This window comes from Micrasema longulum, unplaced genomic scaffold, assembly GCF_059751315.1.
Source record: "Micrasema longulum isolate JH-2025_06_02 unplaced genomic scaffold, ASM5975131v1 h1tg000988l, whole genome shotgun sequence".
In the NCBI taxonomy this organism is placed as follows: domain Eukaryota; kingdom Metazoa; phylum Arthropoda; class Insecta; order Trichoptera; family Brachycentridae; genus Micrasema; species Micrasema longulum.
In genome coordinates, this window is record NW_028278177.1 from 443,751 (window position 1) to 467,655 (window position 23,905).

A 23,905-nucleotide genomic window follows, 5' to 3' on the forward strand; every position below is an offset into this window, starting at 1 on the left:
CAAACGATGATGGTGTTGTGACACATATTGATTTTCCGGGAAGCTAAACTACCAATCAGGATAAAGTCACGAGTGGAGTAATTAAAAAAATACACAAAACAATCGGAGCGATGTCAATGCGATGGATATTTTTTTTTTTTTATGCTCGCATTGTGTAAATTTGTAATTTTTAAAACTTTTTCATACTTTTTAACTTATATCATGTTTGTGTAATTTTTAATAATTAATCACATACTTTTTAGCTTTTATTATGTACGTTATGTAATTTTTACATAGCCAAGAATTTAATTTTTTATTTTATTTTTATTTTATTTATTTATTTGGAAAAAAACACCAGTTTTCACATATGATTCATTTGGAAAATAAGGGTTGATAGTAACTTAAATTGTAAAAACCGTCAATAATGATTTTTCACTGCTATATAAGTTATTAATCAAGTATACACATTAAAATAACCCAGTAATAGAATAAAATAAATTTAAAAGTTAAGAAATGTTAGTAATTCAGAAACTGCAAATAAAATATGTAAATAAAATAAATAATAGTAAAAAAGTAAAAAATAAATGAAATAATTATAATAATAAATATAAATAAAATACCCATATATGATAATTAATTACATTAATAAATATTTTTTTGTAAATAAGAAAATAAAAAAACTTTAAAAAATACAGAAGAAGGTATTTAACATAAACATGAATATACAATCAATTATCAACGTCTATAAGTATTTTTTTATATTTAGTATGGAAATGATAAAAAATATCTGCGTGACCGAAGAGAACGGTATTGTAATAATGACATAATCTATAGAAAAAATCGTTCTTTCTTGAATTTGTCCTGGGTATCGGCAAATTGAATGAAGGTTGGAGTCTTGTTCTGTTTTAAAAAATATGTTTGTATTATATTTGTTTTTTTTTTGCATGCTATTGAGTTTTATTGAGCCTTGCCATGCCTTTTTTTATTCGGTTTTTGTAAATAATATTAAGATCAATATTTTGAGTTTGTCCAAATTTCTGTAGACAAGGACTCGATTCAACCCCCTGGGGAGCTGTTTATATCAACATATTACAACAGAGATGAAGAACATTTAATAAAAGGTAATGTAGAGGTCTAGGCATCTACAGGGCTTATGACCTGTCAATGGCTGGTTTAAGTGTCCACTTTACACACTGTGCAACATTCACCATTCTGCCTATATTTGAACATCTATATTCCTTCAATTTTTTCATATGTTGATGTTTGTGAAGTTAAAGAGCTGAAACCTTTATTTATGCGGGTGAGATATTATATTAACAATTACCTTCTATATTACCCTATCTTAAATGTTCTTCATCTCTGTTGTAATATGTTAATATGAACAGCTTCCCAGGGAGTTGAATCCAGTTCTTGTCTACAAAAATTTGGACAAACTCAATATATTGTAAAAAAATATGTTATTCATAAAACAATCCAAATCTGTTTTCATATGTTAATATTAACGGCTCCCTTGGGGGTTGAATCCAGTTTTTGTCTACAAAAATTTAGACAAATTCAAAACATTGTTGATAAATCCATCTTCTGGTCTAAGAAGAAGCATTAATATTGAAAAATATTTTCTACAAACACAGACTCCAAAAAAAGATTGTTTGAAAATGTCCTAACAAGACGAAACGCGTCACAATATACCCTTTGTATATTTTATAAAAATAAATAGATAAATAGAATTATAATCCAATAAACTTGTTTTATTTTGGATACATTACCAAATAGAACCTTATTTTTTGGGTTTGTTTTTTTTCAATTTAATAATACTCAAACAATCAAAATGAATACTAAAAGGAATAATAATTGAAACACAAAATATTATAAACTTATGATATAAGAAATCCAACACTGATTTGAGTCTTCTTAACACTTAATTTTATTTTTACAAATATAAAAACAAAATTTTCGTGACAACATACATGTATGTCAATAAATATTTACTTTGTAATAAAAATTTTCCGAAATTCAAATATAAATACGTAAATTCCCCATTACCTATTAAACACTTAGCCTTGCCCTTAGCTTTTGGTTTTCTCCGCAATTATGATTAATGTACATGCTGTAGTTCATAAGATTAAGATTAAGATTATTTTTATTTTTACTTAAGTACCTTGAATTATTTAACTATATAAGGACATTCAATCAATCTAATCTTCACATTCGTTTGAAAATGCCCTAACAAGGCGGAATAATTGTCACAAAATTTTTGTTTCTATATTTGTAAAAATAAAAATTAAGTGTTCAGTAGACTCAAATCAGTGTTTTATTTTTAAATATAATAAGTTTAAATATGGAGTTCTACAAAATAAACACCAAATCAATCCACAAAATATTATGTCAAAAAAACATGCGATATTACAAAATCTCTAATTTTATCCACATGCCCACAGTTAAAATGACAATCCAGCTGTGACTTAATGCATTTTGTTGGCATTGGACATTTTTATTTTATCGATAATTTATTATCGAATATCGAAGCCCAGGTGTAAATAAGTGCTCAGAAAAAGACTCAAATATCAAAAATGGTACACATCCACGTGCATACGTTTATATAAAGGTCACAAGTCACAATAAAGCCAACATTTACGTCCTATTCCATTTCAAATTTGGTCGTAAATCCTAAAGTACGAGGGGAAATAGGGGTTACCGCGGAAAAAAATTTACCTTTAAAATGGAAACTCTAAAATTTTTACATTACTTTAAATTTTTATATTTGAGTATTGGTTGAAACGTATGTATGTTCAGTAACTATGTTTGAATTTCTTGTTTATGTTTTTAATTTATTATAGCAATAAAAGACGGGTGATACGTAAATATTCAAATTTGGAATAACTAATGAGCAGCTTCATCGCTTTTGTGACATCTTCAAGAGTGGTATTTTTTTGTAAATAATATACAGTCGTTTGGTTTCAGATCTGCTGTGTTTGCATTATTGAAACCTTAAGTTAGTCAGTGAAAATTCTAGTTGTAAATTCAAATAAATTTCTACCAACGTCGTTCATCTCTCAGGTGGAGGTTAAATATAATCGCAGCAATTCTGACTTTGCTAGTAGCTGCCCTAAACAAGTGCTGAGTGCTTCAACAGTCACGCAAGTTCTTCAGCCAAAAGATATGTTTTCTTCTTGCACTGCGTCTTCCTTCAATCTTTCTCTGTATCTTATCATATCCTTAAAGAACTCAAGTTTTCTTTTCCTAATGGTATTAAGTCCTTTCTATTTTTTTCATTCACTGGAGAATGACAGTAACATACTTAAATGATAGATATATTTTTAGGTTAGAAAAATGTATTTCAGTGATAATAATGCATTAAAAAAAAACTTCACAGATTTATTTTTGTTAAATGTTAAAGCGTTTTGTAACTGAAAGGTAAATACAGAGTATTTGAATGTTTAATAAGCCAATTTTCATGTGTTGGTGCCTGTCGGTGAACAGAGTAAACATCAAATTTATGCTTGTGTGAGCACGCACAGTTGAATGATTTACATTAAAAAAAATTGACTCAAACATAAGCGAAGTTTATTAACGATTTAAATTGACTGTAGTTAAATTTTTGTACCTCAGAGGCAGATGGATGCAAATCCTAAGGTCAAATGTTTAAAAAAATACTAAAAAATCATACTTCTCTAAGCTATTTCTAATAATTTACAGCATTAATTTGTATTTTCAGTAAATTGGTTCCTTCATAAGAAGACTTATATGTTTTTAAAATTAATAGACATGCTCGTAAACTGGATACGAAAATCGAAATGTCATTTTATCTAATTCTGAATTTGAATCCGTCTGACTCTGAGGTACAGATTTTAAAACTTGTTATTTAACGAAAAAAATATTTGTTAAACTCGTAATGTTTATAAAAAGTTAAAAAAAAAAAATCAATAGAGACGAAAGAATCATCATTAACAGAAGTCTTAACTTAGATGATTATTAAGGAATCTAGGAATATTGGCAAACCCAATAAAAAAATTATATGTATGAAAACTGACTAATTATGGTAACCAACCACCCTTGAATGAAATTCAAAAACAGGGAGATGACACATAAAAAGTTACTCAAAGAATTTAATCAAATAAAAAATGGAAAATAAAACAAAAAAAATTGGAAATGAAATGCGTCTGAATTGAATAGTTTGTAACATTGTATCTGAAAAATATGTTTGTTCTTATTGATTATAATGTAAATTATAACTAGTTGTTTATTTTTTTTTACAATTATCTAAATAAACACACGACATTACAGAAATCTAGACGTTTAGAAGACATAACTACATTGGATCTTTAGTATAGCGTTCACCATTCTGATAAATGTTATAACTTTCCACATATTTCACGATTATTATTTTATTTCACATTCATTATGTACGGCTGAGACAAGCATTATCGACAAAATCAAGAAAGGAGCTCTGCGCTGGTTCGGACATGTAGAACGAATGGACAGCGAAAGAACGGCTAAGAATATTTATAATGCGAATGTTGATGGATGCAGAAATAAAGGAAGACTGAGAAAGACATGGCATGACCAAATCCAACAAATACTTGAGATGGAAATGTCAGAAGTCGGAATAATCATGGTGCATAGAAAGATGTATGAATGTAGAGGAAGCGAGATCTGTATGCAAAGATAGAGTGTTGTGGCGTTCTATCTGCTATGCCTACCCTTACGGGGAAACGGCGTGATGGTTTGTGTTATTGATTCCCGAATTCAAAAATTATTTCTTCCCGTTTTTTATATAGTCTACATAGATGCCTAAGAAGGTCAAACTCCAGTATTGATTAACAAATATACGAACATACTTAAGATACTATTTGAAGAATTATTTTTGGCAAACTTTAACATAAAAATTATTTGTCTCTTGAACAGCCTACCAAAAGAGGTGGATTTTTTCAGTGCTAGGATTACCGGTTTAAGACGCTTCTATGGACTACAGGGCGTTTTTATGGACAACTTGTTTATACGTCTGTATCTTCAAATGTCTTATCGTGCACTTTTATAAGTTTAAAAAAAAATACTAATACATTACAATTGGCAGGTGTGCAGTAACGTAGATGAAAATGAAAAATAAATGTAAATACTATCAATGTAATAGAATAACCGCAGTCCCAGTTTCCCCCAAATTCAAAGTGTTCCGGAACAAGCGTACAAACAGACATGTGGTTTCTTTCTGATAAGCAATAAAAAGTCTGGGCAGTATTTGGAGTAGCTTTTAAAGCAAACATTCTAAGAAGCAATATACGAGTACATATGTATAATATAATATATCTCGCTGTGGCTACGATTAATTAAATAACAAGCTATTTTTTTAGAATAAATACTCAAAAGAACTCAAACTCATAGAACTACGCATTTATCTACTTAAGTTAATATTATTTTCTAAATAAAATAAATAAAAGAACGTTGTTTTTAACCACTAATTTTTTTTTTTCCACTGACCGGTTTCAAAGCAAACAAGCTTCTTCGTCAAGGTTTACGGAACTAATGCATTAATTCCTATTTTATTTTTATCATGTTCACTAAATACTGCACGTGGACCCAATAAATCAAGTATTTTTTTATTTTTTTTTTATTTTTCTTACAAGGGTAATAATTTGATATCAATATTTTCGAAGCTAGACAGGAGAGGACTTAAAGAAATATTGTTTATTTGGTTATTAATTATTATTTTCTTATTATGAATCACTTTTTAAATTTCTAAGATTTCTAAGTTGTCTAATTTTAATATTTTATTTTTAACATGAAGTACTTTCAATCCAGTGTCTTTATTGAAGTTATGATTGATGATTTGCGAATTCAGAAACAAAAAATAATATTTAAGAATTTTGAGTGTTCTTTCACTCTTATTTTAAAGTTTTTTTTAGTTTTTCCAATGTAGATTGAATCGCAATCATTACAATTTAATTGGTATATCCCAGATTTATTGCATTTACGGACTTTGTCTTTGTGATATTTTAACAATGTTCCTTTATTATTAGTTGTGTAGAAAGCCGGTTTAATATTTGATGGTAGGGAATAAGATAATTGTTTTGAAAAAATGTTATTTATAAAAAGAATCCGCCTCCATTGTTTAGGTGGGTTTGCTTTATTTACTGTGGGAGTAGAATATAAATATTTATTTATAAGTTAACGTTTTTGTTTTTGATTTAATACTTTATCAATTAAGTTCTCATTATATCCATTATTATTAGCAATCTGTTTTATTGTATTAAGTTCTTTTTTAAATAAGTATCATCTAGTGAAACGGTCATCATCTGATAGAAAATAATCTTAACTTCAATAAAGACACTGGATTAAAAGTACTTCATGTTGAAAATAAAATATTAAATTAGACAACTTAGAAATCTTAGAAATTAAAAAAGCGATTCATAATAAGAAAAAAATAATGAATAACCAAATAAACCATATTTCTTTTAGTCCTCTCCTGTCTAGCTTTGAAAATATTGATATCAAATAACCACCCTTGTCAGAAAAAAAGACTTGATTTATTGGGTCCACATGTAGTATTTAGTGAACACGATAAAAATAAAATAGGTATTCATTCATTAGTTACGTAAATTTTGACGAAGAAGCTTGTTTGCTTTGAAACCGGTCGATGGAAAAAATAATAATAAAAAATTAGTGGTTAAAAACAAAGTTGATTTATTTATTTTATTATAATGAATAACCACAAAGTTAGTGCTTCAAATATAAACTTTATACTAAATCAACAATATTTTGAGTTTGTCCAAATTTTTGTAGACAAGGACTGGATTCAACTCTCTGGAGAGCTGTTTATATTAACATATTACAACAGAGATGAAGAACATTTAAGAGAAGGTAATATAGAAGTCCAGGCATCTACAGGGCTTATGACCTGTCAATGGCTGGTTTAAGTGGCCACTTTACACGCTGTGTAACATTTACTATTCTGCCTATATTTGGTCCATGAAGAAGTATAGAAATTGAAAAAAATAATATTTTCAGGCGTTGCCTAGTATGTAGGTGAAATAATTCAATTAGTTAAATCTCACCTGCATAAATAAAGGTTTCAGCTCTTCAACTTCACAAACATCAACAGATGAAATAATTGAAGGAATATGGATGTTCAAATATAGGCAGAATGGTGAATGTTACACAGTGTGTAAAGTGGCCACCACTTTACACCACTGGTAACATTCACCATTCTGCCTATATTTGAACCTCTATATTACCTTCTCTAAATGTTCTTCATCTCTGTTGTAATATGCTAATTTACACTATATTATTTTCGTTTACAAATTCAATTTTTATACGTTTAAAATATTTTTCCAACTCTTTTTTCATTTTTTATACATGAATTTATTATTGTTTTTTTTATCTCTTTTTACTTAAGTAGAGTTGTATTGCCAAAACATTTCTCATTGATTAAAAATAACAATATTTAACGTAATAATACCCGTAACTGAAAGAAAGATTTGTTAATATAGTAACACGTAAAAGTATCTCGTAATTAGAAAATTAAAGGGCGTGTGTTGATTATAAAATGAATATAATAAACGCAATAAACATAAAGTATGTTGTCAGCCAAAATCCCCACAGTCGTTCCGCACCCCTTAACATTTAACTATTGCCGATATTTTAATTAGGGTATTTTGACTTAAAAAAGTGTTAATGCATTCGTAATATTTATTTGTAGTTTTATTTGAAAAAATATGTATGAATAATACTTCACATCAGTACATAAAAACATATACACGTATTTCATCGATAAGAAAAATAAACGAATTTACTATAACAAAAAAAACCTTACGAATTATTTTGGAAAAAAAATACAAAAGCGAAATGCTGATGATAAATAAATTGCAAATACTTACATATGGGCAAATAATAATATTTGTAATGCCATTATATTTGTATATTAAATTATTAATAGTTAAATAAATACTTAATGTAAGTCAGCCACATGGTGAACTGGTTAGCGCGTTTGCCTACCATGCAAGAGGACTTGGGTTCGATTTCCGACATGGTTGACATGAATTTTTTTTTATATAAACATCTACTACCTGCACCTAATAAATTATTGTTGGTTGTGAATTTTTACAAAGAAATTTAAATGTTCATGGAAGCAGAGAGAGAGGGAGGAAAGTAGAGTTAGAGCTATATAATGTCTTCTTCCTTTTATGTACTTTTTATTTAATATTTACTCTTTTAGAATTCAATTATTTTTCCCCTCTCCTCCTGCATTCATAATAAATTAGTGTGAAATCTGTAATTGGTCTTACTTTTTTTTATTGTTCTTTTGTACCTTAGAGACTGTATGATTTTCTTAATAAATAAATAAATAACTAAATAAATGAGGATAATTCACACGAGATTTATTTTTCATTAAATTTAAAATGTTAAGAATAATTAACTATCATGAGCCTTAGAGATTCAACATTGCATATTAGTTCGTTGTCGCGACATTATGGAGTCTTTTTTTTAAATTAAAAACTATGTTCCAAAACTAGAAAAAATTTCTAATGTATGAAGCCTATGTAAAAACTAAAATATGTTATATGCAACTACTATGGGGAACAGAAAAGAAAAATGACCTAAACAGACTACAAAGATCGCAAAATAAAATATTAAAGTTAGTATATGACCTCCCGTATCTAACAGCAACTAAAGAACTCTTAAAAAAAACTATCAAATATAACTTTTTCAACTAGAATCCTTTTAATTTATTCACAAATTAGCTTCTGATTTTACTGAAATTACTGAAATTTTTTTTTTGCTCAGTTTGATATAACCTTGAAATCTGTTATGATTACGATTAAAACTTTTTCTCACTTTTTAAATACTGAACTTCCTAATTAAATCAGAGATCTTATTTATGGTAATTGAATGCTTTTAGATTATACTACAAGCTATTTAAATATTTAGCGTACAAACTCCCATTTTAATATAATTCTTCTTTACTGATCATAACCGCAAGGATATTTTGTATTTGACCACAGAATTCAATATGTTGGGAATCTCAAGGATCTGGAATGTAATATTTACTATATTCATGCACCTATATCTAAATAAGAAAAACTAGTTTCTGTATGCTGGGCGTATTGTGCTGACATGTTATAGAAATATTCGCATTTCAAATACAATGAAAATCTTGATTAGTTGGTGAAATAAATATTGTAAAAAATTGTGTAACATTTGTCCGGATTTCAGAATAATCATGTAGTCTAAGTGTCATGTATAAAAACCGTACGGATTTTATCATAATTTATACAATATCTAGGTACATAATACAAGATGTGTCTCAAGGAGTAACTAAATATTGTAGTTCTAAGATATGGAAGAGCGACGTCCTAAATTCAATTTTTTTATGGACCTAAGGTGTTTAACCTAATACCAAGCATTGGCGCAATGTCTGTGTGCTGTTTTATAACCACAATGTCTGGAATTTATTTCCTGACAAGTGTATTTATTTATGTATAAATGGGAATTTTTAAGAGAAAATTATTATAGAAGAAAGGAGAAAGACACAATGGTATATAGTAGACTTGGTGGGATTGGAAGCGGGAGAGAGGTGTTTATAATTGAATTTGATTCAGTGATCGTATGAAAAAAGATAAATTGTTATCCAAAAAATCAAGACTGGTATGTTTATTGGCAGACCTAAGAATTCTGGGCATAGGGGAATGAAAACTGTATTTACTTCTATGGTTATCGGTATGAAAAAGTAAATTTTGTCTGAGGTTTCTAGTTGGGATATTTAATTTTATTGAGCTGAGTAGTTCATCAAAGGGTGAGTTGAGAATTTTAAATAGGACTAGAAGGTCGGATTTATTTCGACGGTCTTGAAAATAAGATATATTTAAGCTAGTTTCCAACTCATTATAAGTAAATTGGTCTCTAAATAAGCGCAACCTCCAGCCTATTTTTCTTAAAAATCGATATTGAACTGATTCAATATTTTTTATGTGAAGATCATAATATGGAGTGTATAGGTATATTTTATTATATAAATATTAATTTAATATCATTTGTTTAAAAATCATACATTTCATTTTTTCCTGCCTCAACTTATCGGTTTCTTAGAACAGGCACCTGCCTATTAAAATATTCGTTTTAAGTTTTAAATATTCAGCTGCGCTGTGCCGTTGCAATTGTTCAGCACATTCGTGATATAATATATTTAGCATACTGGAATATTGGAAAGTCCTTTTATTTAATTTCAAATTAATTTATTTTACCAAAATAGCATTACAAATAGCAAAATATTGAAGTATTGGGAAAATATATCAAACCAGGAACCCTTGAGCGACGGTTCTTAGGGCCAGGGTAGTATTTTTTTTTACCCTACTTTGCTCATCTAATGAGAGAACTAATAGAAATTGGATCTCGGATTAAACAACTCCATCGTATACATTTGACCGACATTATATTTAAAACATCAAATATTATTTAACATGATATAAAAATATCCGTTATATGTAAAATAAAATTTGTTTTATATTTTAAGTTTAGAGTTCATTAATTCAATTACTCTTATTAAATGATCCTTTATTTATCTACTCAGTTGTGTCAATCAATATTTCCGCGTGCACAAAAAAATTTTAGAGAAATTAACAGATTGTTTTTTTTTACCTTACATTTGTGTTATAGTTATATTTTTTCCCATCATGCAACATTACGCGGCGGCATCACGAATGCGCGCGGCGAAAGTGAGGCATAGTGGGGGAATTATTGGACACAGTCCGATGTATTCTAATATGATTCTACACTCCTTCTGGATTATTCTTAATTCTATGTATTTATATGTGGTAAATATATACCTCACATTTTGGATAAAGTTGATAGTGATCTCAAACCCCGTGTTTTGGTGACCTGTTTCTGGCATAATCAACTCCAGAGATTAGATATGATTTGTTCAGTGAACAGAGGGCATTTTGTAAGCACGAGAATATACATAATATTGTCAAAACATGTTCGGTTTCGACTAACGTAAATACAAAATGTATTTACAAGTAATTCAAATAGATCAAGTCAAAGAAGGAATCGTGTGTTAGAAATACCACATTGTAAAACGATGCATATTTTATAGGCCCAAAAATGTTTAATTCTTTTTTTACTGATAATATTTCATTGATTCTAAACTTTCAAAATGTTCCTTCTTTTAAAAAACATGCACTATCCTGGATTCAAACTTAAGTTACGAACTCTTTTTTTCTATTATTTATTTTGTTGCCCTTTAATAATAAGGAATATATTATTTTTTTTAAATATTTTTTATTTCCTTTTTTAATTACTATAAAAAATACAACATTATCTTTTACAGAATATTTTATTTTTTCTTTCTTATGTTACCCAAAAATATTATAACTTTCCATTATTTATTATAGGAGCAAAAATTCATTAACATTTTCTTGTATACCCACGAACAGGCCATGCCTTTTTTGTTTACTATTTTTCTATTAATATTTATTTCATGTCTTTGTAATTATGCTTTATTTTTTTAATACTCTGTTTTATTATTATGTTTATTATAAAAACAAAAAATAAAAATTAAATTCGTTGGTCACTGACAAATTATTTATTAAAAAATCTAATTTCAACAATTCACCCCATTGCAGATTCTTACAAATTTGCATCCATCTTAATTTCATACAGCTAGCACTGCGTAAAGAATGTAATAATTTATTAAATCACGGAACTTAGAAAGATTTTGACAATTAACTGGTCCGTTCAAGAATTTATCACTCCATATTCTGTAAGTCTGGACAGCAAAAAGCGGAATTCATAATAATAAAATAAATATGAACCATAATCATTGAGCATTTAGCAAAACAATACACAAGTGTTCTTCATAAACTGAAGAAAATATTGCATAAAAAAAGCTAAAATAATTCCGTTGAAAAATGGCGAGTCAGGATACGTCGTATCTTAATTATTTTTCAAGTAGAGACATTTTAAAGTTTGAAAGTCTCTTAAAATTGGAGTTTTAGTTTACAAGCCTAATTCTTGTCAGTAGACGCATTGATTTTGTATATCTTGGTTATTCACTGTAGTTTATTTAAACAAAATACTATAAAATTGGTGAAGAATCCAGTGACACACATAACTTAATATGCCTAAAAAATCTGATATACAGGTATAATATTTAGCCACCTGGTTGCGCCACATTTACTTTATGTATTGTGTATTGCACATTTACTAGTTTGAGCCGTTAAATTTATTGCTACCTACTAAGCCTTGGTTTTAATGTTGTAATTATCCTACTGTGGGTACAATATTTTTCTCTCTGGCCCAATAATTACATAACTGACACCGAATGTAGATGTGATTTTGATATTCTCAGCGCGATCGTTAATAAGTTATTTGAGCTATCAATAGGTCTTTCCAATCCACTGTGTCGAATTATCGTATGAATCAATAATCAAGAAACTGGCAAGTGCCGATCTGACCCCAGGATCTAATAGAGCCTGCCGCGAGAGAGAAGTTCTAACATTATTCTAATTATAGTCAAAATTCATATTTATGGCGAACTTTCAATCATTTTAATGTAATAACTAAATCATTAAACAAAGGTTTATTTGCAAATAATCTTAATGACGTACGGCGTTTGCTATCGAAATAATTCGTAGTATTTTTTCTTTTCTTTTGGATTGACATTAAATTACTGTTCATTTTATATTCGAGAATCTTTTTTAACTAACTGTGATGCTACTTGTGAAAACCTATAATTGGCTTATGTGTTATTTGTTTTGTTTTATATATAAGTTAAATATAGCTGTTGGTTATCCAAATAAAAAAAATAAAAAAATAAAGTTTGGACGAATCCCAGTACAAGGTAGGTATATTTATCATTTGTATTGGGGTTCAGTGGCAAAGTAACTGAAGATAACGAATAGCAACGCCTAATTGAGCGAACGAGCAAAACAAGCAAAATTCGAGCGTCCATCTGCTATCTGGCGAGTGGCGCGATAACCATCTTGAAAACAGGATAAATATGCATGCACACATAGCTAACTATTGTTTAATTTATTTGATTTTTTTCAGGTACACACTCTTCTCTTTTCTCTTTATTTTTTTTCCATTAAATAAAAGTATTTATTTAACGTAATGAATTTACAAACTAGCGGACCCGACCGACGTTGTCCTGTCCGATCGTTTGCTTGCCTGATATGGTTCTCCAAACGCAAAATCTCGAAAAATTTGAATTTTCGAAAAACTATATACTCGTGCCAAAAGACATGACATTGAGATCGCAGTGCCACTTATCGTGTTCAATTGTGAATCTAAACCATCCACGAACCACCCACTCAAACACTGAAAAAATTGAAACGCATTCTCATCGAATGCAACCCTGGTGGATCAACGAATAAAACATTTATGCTCCTAATATTTTTTACATATTAAATTAAAGATTTTAATATCTACGAACACGCACAGCGCAACGCAAAGATCAATATTTCTCTGAAAACCGCACTCAAATCGCTTAAGCCGTTAGGAGGAGTTCAGTGAAATCACACGTACAGAAGAATTATATATATAAAGATTCAATAACAAAAATAGATATATCGTTTTTTTCCACTTTTATTTATAATTTTTTACCAGTGACCGGGTTTTGTCGTGACTGACATCGTCCGAAGAAATGTCAGTAGAAAAATTCAATCTGTTATAAAGATACGATTTTTTGTGTTTTTGCATATCTTCAGCTTTTCATTATGTTTTCTATTGAATATTCTTTTTACTTGATTTAAAAAAAAAAAAAAATAATTGTTGGTTGGAAGAAATTTCCGTTTGGCAATAAGCTTATGAATGAACAATTTAAAATAAAAAATAAAAGTAAAATTTTATGACACTATTTTCATTAGGTTAAATTAACACTCCCTTTTTTACACTGCGACATTAAACACAATTATTTATTGTGCGTGTTTGGGCCGCTAATTAAATTATTCAATAATTATTATTTCTTTGGGTTGTGGGTTCAGTATTTCTCTTTTCCCAGCACGCGAGAACCAAAAATATAGTACTTCTCCTGGGTTTTAAATTGAACCTGCATTTTATCGACTTGACAGGGCTGAAAAAGAATAAAGGGGTCGCGGGTGTAAAATTAAAATAAATTGAACTCACCTGAAAGTCCACCAAATATCGAAACACATGACGTTGAGCCAGAAGAACGACACCATGAAGAAGAAATAGATGGTGAAAGCTGAAACAAATTTTTCAAACATTTATTTATAGAATTTAAATTTTACAAATAAATAGTCAAATTTAATGAAAAAAAAAACGATTTTTATATTTTTTATTTTACATATTATAATTTTTATGTACATTTTATTATTTAAAAAAAAAAAAATATTATTTTACATATTTATTACAGCAATATACAAGTAATTATTTATTCAACAAATTAATTCAGTAGTAAAAGTAAACATACATTTTTTTTTGCTGTTGGTTAAACTGCCTAACTAGGGATAGCTTCCCCGTTCTAAGGCAGTAAATTATGTATTTTATAATGATATTTAAAAGTATTTACAGTTTTATCATAAGGTGTGCTTTTTCAGACTTAAAGGTAAACAATGAATATCCAGAGAAAACATAAATAATACCAAAATCTCTATATCCTAAGTCCCAAGTCATTACTAGTAAAACAAGCAACCAGCTTACGTCCTTCTACACCGGACAACAAATTCTCTGACTCCCTACGACCAATATGGATTAAGAATGCAGTCAATACCTTCCTCAGCATGGCAACATATTATAATATTACACTTTTATTATTTAAAAAAAAAAAAAAATTACGGGACTCACGGCAAATAATATGGCTTGTCGGTAAAGATCCTTTACATGAAAACATATGATAACACTACATAGTTGTACAATAATAATAACTTTTTACTTTAATATAAGAATTAAAAAAAGTACATATATAATATGTTTTTAAATAATATTTAGAAAAATTAAAAAAAAAATACTAAAAATAAGTACACGATATCGCAATTATAAGATAAAAAATAAATACAAAACCAGAATACCAAAATAATTTCATGGACGCTATTTGAATTTGTAACTCAGCAGTTAGTGGGTTCTACACACTTTTCGCCGTATTGCTGATTTGAGGAATTTGTTTTAATCGTCACTTTAATCACATTATCATCATCATCATTCCCTTTCTGCACTTAATGGTGCACAGGGCACTGCGTTGGTACACCAGTCGCAACTCGTCTTATGTCATCAGACCACCTTGTCTGAGGCCTGCCGACATTTCTTCTACTCGTTCTGGGTCGCCATTCCAGGACTTTTTTGGTCCATCTAGAGTCTGTGATTCTGGCTATAAGACCAGCCCAGCTTCATTTCTGGTTGGCAGCCCCATAGACCACATCGGTGATCTTTGTTCTCGCTCTAATCCATGTATTGGTTTTTCTGTCTCTCAACGAAATACCCAGCATTCTCCTTTCCATGGCTCTCTGTGTCACTGATAATTTGTGTAAATTTTTGTTCGTGAACACAAAAGTTTCACAGCCATATGTCAGTACAGGGAGAACACAAGCATCAAAAAGCTTCTTCTTTAAGCAATGTAAATACTTCGGAGATTTTAGGATATATGAGAGCTTACCAAAGGCGGCCCATGCTAAACCTCGCCTTCTTTCTATTTCTACCTCTTGATTATCTTTCCCGAGCTTTATTTCATGTCCTAGGTATATATAGCTATCAATCTTTTCAATTATTTCTCCATTTACTAAGATGTTACATGATTGTTATTTATATACTCATATTTTATATATCTTTCGTGTACGTAAAAGCCTCGTGGGCGTGAAAAATTAATAAAATAAAAAATAAATAAAAGGAGATCCCAGCAGAAGCTCGTACGAGGTTTTCCTGTTATTTGAATTATTCAATACCAAAAGAACGTACGGCTTTCGCTCAGAGAAATATCACTTTTGTGGCCCCAAAAGTGTTGTCCTGGATGAATATATTATTAAGTCTCCAAAAAGAAAGCCATTTTTAGGAGAAGTGAAGAAGTTTAGATTTTATCTAAGGAAAGAGACAATTGCAGGAGATTGATGCGAGAAATTGCATATATTTTAATACGATAAAGTGCGTTGTTAAGATGTTTATTATTTATTTATTTACACCTTTCATCAAAATACAATTTTACGTTCACTTTGCCCAGCTAACAAGGGTACATACCCCGTTCCAAGATAGGCAATTACATTTTAATATACGATAATAGTTAACAAATTAATAGAGAGCGCAGACAAATAAAATATAAACTTATTCGTATACACATTTTGATACATATACATACACACATACACATATATACACATATATATATATATATATATATATACACACACATATATATACACACACACATACATCCATACACCCATGCGCATACACATACATACATTCATAAAAACATAGACAATTTATTTATGCGAAACTTCATGGTTGCATCTATAATTATATTATTTAAAATTATTCCTTATTTTTATATTTTATTTTCGACATCCTGTGAGAATCTTCAATCCGTGGCATGCATCAACTTTTCTGACTCCCTACGACCAATGCCATGAAAGAGCGAGGTTAACACCTTCCGCAACTTGACAACACTCCTGTCTTTCCACGATTCTGGCAAAAGGTTATGGACCTTTTTGCCTACGTAATAGTGTTGTCTCGATGCCAGAACAGTGTTGACCCCTTCACTTAGTATCAGATGCCTATAAGAGTATCTTGTATTATGGTTGTGGTTGACGCTTGGGTAAATGTCTCTATTTATGTGTGTAACCACTACCGTTCTCAATATATACTGTTGAATAATATTCGGTTCTCTGAATTCTTTGAAGAGCAAGTCACTTGGATAACGAAATGTTTTTTCAAAAATTATTCGGATTAAATATTTCTGTGCAATTGCTACAGGTTCAAGGGCGGTTTTTGTGCAAGCTCCCTAACCAATTTGACCGTAAGTAAACACAAAATTTCCCAGTGCATGGTATAGGTGTTACAAGTCCAAGTTAAAATTATGTAATAATTATGTTTATGTAATAATTTTTATTTTAAGTATTCTTTGATAACTTACATGCTCCGACTTTCCATTTTGTTGTTTCCCTACCTAACACAGAGTTCTTGGCCTAATGGATTATTTCTGAGAAAGTATAGTAAAACGTATAAGTATAAAGTATAGTCGAACTTTATGTATAAAAGCGAAGGATGAATTCGGAAACACTAGGATGAAAGTTGGGTAAATGCGGTCGAAATGCGATCTCTGTGTGACTACGTCCGATAGGAGCACTAACGTCGAAATTCGCACATTAAGTAAGCCCGAGATAAGCATTATCGCCAAACTAAAAAATAGTTCTGCAGTAATGCAGAGCGAATGGATGGCGAAAGATCGGTTCAACATATTGAAATCGATCCTTATTTTGACGGATGCAGAATCCATGGAAGACCGAGAAAGACATGGCATGACAAAAAAAATAAAAATTACTTGAAGATGTACATGTTAAAAGCCGGAATAATCGGCGAGCGCGCAGAAGATTTTTTATTTTTTAAAATTTATTATTAGAGGACCAACAATCGATATGGACTACATTTTATCCCCATCGGGAATATTCTTGAATAATGATTGAATAATAATAAAGAGAAAACACAAACGACGTTCAATAATTTAATATTAGACTTTTTATTAAAACATTTTAAAATGTGAAAACTCATAAATATAAAAACTCAAGGGATACGCTGTGTGATGTGAGGTGATTATTTGAGAACAAGAGTGAACTTAAATACAAATATAGTTAAAGACGTGGATAGAAAAATACACTGTTTACTTTACAGCATTGTGTAAACGTTTATTTCACAAAAATACGCAAGCCAAAGCGTAAAATAAACTTTAACACGAAAATAAGAAGCCATTTATTAAGTTAAGTGGGGAGTCTATTTCAAGTTGGTTCCGAAATCAGCCATTTGTTTGAATTAAAGTCGAGCGTTCTGTTATATATGACAAAATGAAATCTCCGCGTTCACGTTCATATTTTCAACTGATTAAGAAAATTTGATTTTGTTCGTCTATTTTTACGTTTAAACTTCATAACAAATAAGAAAATACCACAATATACTATAACTTTACTGATCATTAGTTTGTTTCATTCTTGAATACGCCTCCCTAATATGGTCTCCTTCATATATTACTCATATAAATCGCATCAAATTAGTTCAACATAAATTGATAAGAAAAATTGCGTACAAACTAGGAATCACATGAGATCACTATAACTATACCGACATGGAACTTTTCTTGAATATATCCAGTCTCTCACAACGTCGATGTAATGCAGATTTTATTTGAACGTTTAAAATATTTAATAGTTTATTTGATGTCCCGACTATTCTCCAAGAAATATCTCTTAATGTTCCTTCACGTAGACTCAGAAATAATGAAATTCTGTTCCTCGGTCATCATAAGACTAATTATGGTTTCCATGCGCCTCTACCCAGAATGATTAAATTTGTAAATGAAAATCAAGAACTTAATTATTTGGTCAACAATATTTTGAGTTTGTCCAAATTTTTTTAGACAAGGACTGGATTCAACTCCCTGGGGAGCTGTTAACATTAACATATTACAACAGAGATGAAGAACATTTAAGAGAAGGTAATATAGAAGTCCAGGCATCTACAGGGCTTATGACCTCAATTACAAATCTCACCCGCATAAATAAAGGTTTCAGCTCTTTAACTTCACAAGATCATCAGATTAAAAAATTAAAGCAATATATAGATGTTCGAATATGGGCAGAATGGTGAATGTTACACAGTGTGTAAAGTGGCCACTTAAACCAGTCATTGACAGGTCATAAGCCCTGTAGATACCTGGACTTCTATATTACCTTCTCTTAAATGTTCTTAATCTCTGCCGTAATATGTTAATTATTTTCCTTGTAAATTGAGTTCTTTTACATTTAGACTGAAAAAATATTATTTATAAATTGACTGTATATTTTTAGAATTAACCTGGATTTCATAATGCCAGTCTAATATATAAACTTGTCTTTATTTTTCTTTGTTGTACTGATTTTATTATTTGTTACTGTCTTATTATTGTTGTTCGTTATATGATTTGTTTAAATTGGACATTGTCCGTTAATTTTTTAGATAAATAAATAAACAATATAAAAAGAATAATACGTTATAAAACCTTAGTAAATAACCTCAGAGTAATAATTTGCTAGAGAAGCCCTTTAGCTCTATTGCATGGAACAAAAGCGTTCCAAATTTTTGGTTTGATTTGTAGTTTCACAACAAACGTGTAACGGATGGTTTCGGTTTACGCTTTCAGTTCTCGACCTGAGTAACTATGGTCCGTTGTATTGATATTGAACTGTAGCTAACTTTGTATTTGATAATCATATGGTGATTTTTGACCGGATAGGCGACATTATTAGCCATTGGCGTATTAGTATAATATATAACCATTTTGATGTACGTGTTTTATTTATTTATTTAATCACACTAAGTTGCATATTATTCCGTACCACGAAGTGAAAAATAATTTTGACTTTTGAAAAATTACAGTAATCACAAAGAGGTATTGGAAAAACAAAACATTAACAGAAGTTAGATGAGAAAAGTTTTGAAGAAAATTTGAAGTTTTTGATTGAATACGATTTCCCTCGTGGTTACCTATATTTTGTGAAAAAAATTGTATTACTCGTATATACGTTAGTCGTTTTATAAATAACTTGCAGATGATAATGATGCAGAAAAAAATCGTTCATAACAGAATAAAGCAAAAAAGGTATTAACAATTTTGTCCATATGTTTTTAGACAATGCTACTTGGGCTTAGGTGGTTCTAAACGAAAATATGAAACTAATTATTCATAAATGGCGCTTTAATATTTTTTAATTGAAGAATACCATTTTTACGTTTTGTTTCAATGGAAATTTTACAAAACGTGGTTTTCGATTGTAACAAATACCATAAAAATATAATTTAGATTATTTTCACAAAATGGTCTACAAAACAAAAACTAACTTATCTAACGGATAAGAAAAGCAGATTTATAAACATTCTTTTTTTATTGAATAGCACATACGTTTTACAAAAAAATAACTTTTACTATTTATTGTTTTATACCCGCGCTATCTATGAATAATTAGTTTCATATTTTCGTTTGATTGCGAGATATTGAATACTTCTGGGCGGACTTACGAATTAACACAAATGCTTTCAGGTCAGGTATTTTCCGAAAATATCGTTATGGATTCAAAAAAAGAGATAGCGATTGCTGTCCTTTCGATGGACTCATCTCTCGGGACTTCCTCCGTGTACTACACGATTGCGCAATCAATACGGCCAAATTTTTGAAAACCAAGAGGAAGTGAAAAAAAATGAAGCTCCAGCGGAAAAATACATTTGTTTTGCGTACACTAGATATTCCAATGCCCAGTACGTTTAATTTTTTTTATTTTTTATTTTCTTGTCAAGTTCACCGGCTTTGCATTCCGGGTTCTCTGAACTGATGATAACGACGTGGTTCTGCTCATGAGATACTTTTTTCTTCCCAGCAATTTGTGCATAAGATACATTTTTGTCGTTCATTTGATTTTGACTTTCTAAAGACATTAGTCATAAATAATAATAAAGGAATGCTAGACCTAGACACATAAACAATTACTGTTGTAAAATATATACTCATAACTAAGAAAAATTTATAAAGCGAAGCAAAAGATAACCGGAACAAAAAGGGAAAAAAAACAGCAACAGAATCCTGGACGATTGCTTTCGACTCGATGGCTGCTCTCAGGTAAAAATCCTGGAAAAAGGAATCGAGTGGGGAGTAGTCGGCCCCGTAGTTTAACGGTTGGCGGATTCTCTAACCATGATTGAAGTTCCGGGTCTGATTCCTGGAATGATATTGAAGTGATTAATTTGAAGATTTTTCTTTTTTTATTTGCTTTATTCGAGTATATAATGGCCACACTGATGATAAAACGTCAAATGGTGTATAAAACTGCTTCAAAAACGGAAATAAAACTAATACGGTTTGGTCAATTCAACCCAATTAAGTGTTTAGGGCAATGCTTAAGGTCGCAATACTGAATCTAAATGAAAAATGTCATATTTAGTGTTTCATGTTCGTATTTTTTTGACGTTTTATCATCAATCAGTGTGGCCATTTTTTGAAGCTAATAAAAAAATTAAAATCTTCAAATTATCTCTTTCTAGGGGTAAAGAAGACCCAGAATACTACCCCTGGCAGGGTTGTGGTGAAATATTGGTTTTAAAGGTGGTTTAATATTGCAATATTTCAAGTACGCAGCATTTGGTGTTCCTATGTAGTGCCCTATACACCATAGGGTTCAGATGGGGGGATGGTGATGACAGAAATGTATTTAGAAATAAGTGCTTAATGTTAAACTACCAAGTAAAAAAAAATGGATGCTAAAATAATCAAATATTCTTGATTGGCTTGGTGCCCAATGAAAGTATGTACGTAGGTAGAATTTGTAGAACATAACCGAATCACATATCCCTAAACTGCACGTTTGCTTGTTTTATCACCCCAGCCCTTATGATTAACCCCCTGAACTTGGCTGCTATCCCCAGTGACATAAAACTCCAGAAAAGCCCATTTTACGATCTTAGAAAAACGGATGATAAACGATTAAGTAGGTCTTTTCTACAAATACATAGCACTGCCTAATGTCCATTAAGGAAAAGCGATAGTCGTTATCAAATTTACGATCATTTAATTAAAGCTGATAAATTAAAAGAAGAATTACCTCCATTAAACACCACTTTAATTGTATCTTATTTATTTATTTGAGGAGAGAACAAACAACTTTACCATACAATAATAAATATTAAGAATATTTTGATTTTTACGTCTTTCGGTGCAGTTGAGCAGTTAAACTGGGTTTATTTATTATTGAAATAAAAGACGGGTAATACCTTTTTTTAATTTTGTTTTCTTTTAAATTTCATTGATAAACCCTTACGAGTTACATAAAGTTAACAATATATTTTTACCTTTAAAATTCACATTCTACTGTTGATGATAATATTTTTAAGATCTTTTGTAAAGGTTGTCTGAGTCTTTTGTTTAGTTTTGTCTGGTAGTTTATTGTAAAATTTCAGTCCATGGTTAATTTGTCTCGACTGTCCTTGTCTCGTTTTAGAAGGTTGTCTATGATATTTTTCTGATATTCTTGTATTGTGTCCATGTTCACTACAATTTTTATAAAGTTTTAGTTCTTCGTCTACAATTACATCATTGGCTAATTTAGGAATACATTTTAAGGATTCTAGTTTAAGGCGTGTTGGAAAAGTATGGAGTAAACAATAAACTTATACGTGCAGTATCGTCTCTCTATGAGGAGATTTCAGCGTGTATAAGAGTTAATGGGGGATTTACATCTTGGTTTGCGATCTCAAACAGGGATGTGTAATGTCACCATGGTTGTTTAATCTATACATGGACAACTGTATGAAAGAGATAGAATGTATGGGTATTGGAGCAAAAATGGATAATTTTTCAGTAAGCTGCTTGTTGTATGCTGACGATGCAGTTCTGTTAGCAAGCAGCAAGGCTGATTTGCAGCAAACAGTCTCTAGAATGTATGATGTATGCCTGGAGAGCGAATTGGCGATGAACGAAAGTAAGTCAAAAGTGCTGGTATTTGAAAGGGATAGCGAGGTTACTGACTGCATAATAAATGTAAACAATGAATGTCTCGAGCAAGTAGAAGAATTTGTGTATCTGGGAAGCATGTTTTCAAGAGATGGAAGAGTAGAAAAAGATGTTGAAAGAAGAGTGAATGCGGGCAACAAAATGAACGGAGCACTAAGCACAGTAATTTCTAATAAAAATATGTCAATCGAAGCTAAACTGGCAGTGCACAACGGAGTTTTAGTCCCAACACTTATGTATGGAAGTGAAACATGGAACTGGCAGAGGAAGGATGAAAGCCGAGTGAACGCGGTTGAAATGCGATCTCTTAGACGAATGTGTGGGAAATCAATGTACGACAGGGTTACGAATGTTGAAATCAGGCGAGAGTGTAAATCTGAGACAAGTATAATTGATAAGATTAAGAAAGGGTCTCTGAGATGGTTTGGTCACGTAGAACGAATGGACGACGAGAGAATGGTAAAACAAGTATATATGGCAAAAATGAACGGCAACGTTAGACGAGGACGACCAAGGAAGACGTGGCATGATCAGATAAACCAAAATCTTAAGTCTGGTCATGTCAAAAGCAGACAGAACTGAAGGGCATGTATGACAAGATGTATGAATGTGGAAGAGGCTAGGATTGTATGCCAGGATAGACGTGTGTGGCGGTCTATTCTCTCTGCCTACCCCTACGGGGAAATGGCGTGATGGTAGAAGTAGTAGTAGTAGTAGTTTAAAGATGAGTAGTCTCTACTTATTCAATATTTTACATGTAGTTTAAAAAAATGAAAAAAAAACAAGGAAAACACGGTGGTATAAATTCAATATTTTTATTATTGTATATTTTTATTACTAATTCAATAATCCAGATACAATAAAAACAGTAATCGGTACGTCGATAATAAAGCTTCTTAATGTGTTTCGTATTATAAATTTATGGCTTACTTAAACTATCACTTAGAGTTTAGAGAAAAGTCGTTAAAACATTTTTATACTCGGACGTTCTTAGAATTATAATCTTATAGTTTATATCACGAGCCAAAAGATTTTTATTTTAAAATTTAGCATTTTCAAAGTAGAGTTTGCCTACATAAACAAATAAAATATAAATAAAATGTTTTGATTATTATTTCTAAATTATATTCTATCATAAGCGTACGGCCATCATTAGTAAGCTAAAGATAAAAATCAAATACACATTTTGCCTGCGGTCTTCTTTTATCAGAAAAGTTAAAAAATATTTCACTTTGATCT

At 30.2% G+C, this 23,905-nt stretch overlaps 1 protein-coding gene across 1 annotated transcript in view; it reads right to left on the bottom strand.

The window, feature by feature from the left end:
• Nucleotides 1-23,905, bottom strand: part of LOC148277725 (G protein-coupled receptor Mth2-like) — a 149,173-nt gene that overhangs the window by 93,231 nt on the left and 32,037 nt on the right. The window contains exon 4 of the mRNA XM_088232495.1: nt 14,098-14,176. Coding sequence (XP_088088621.1) covers nt 14,098-14,176 — 79 coding nt within the window. The remainder of the gene's footprint in view (nt 1-14,097; nt 14,177-23,905) is intronic.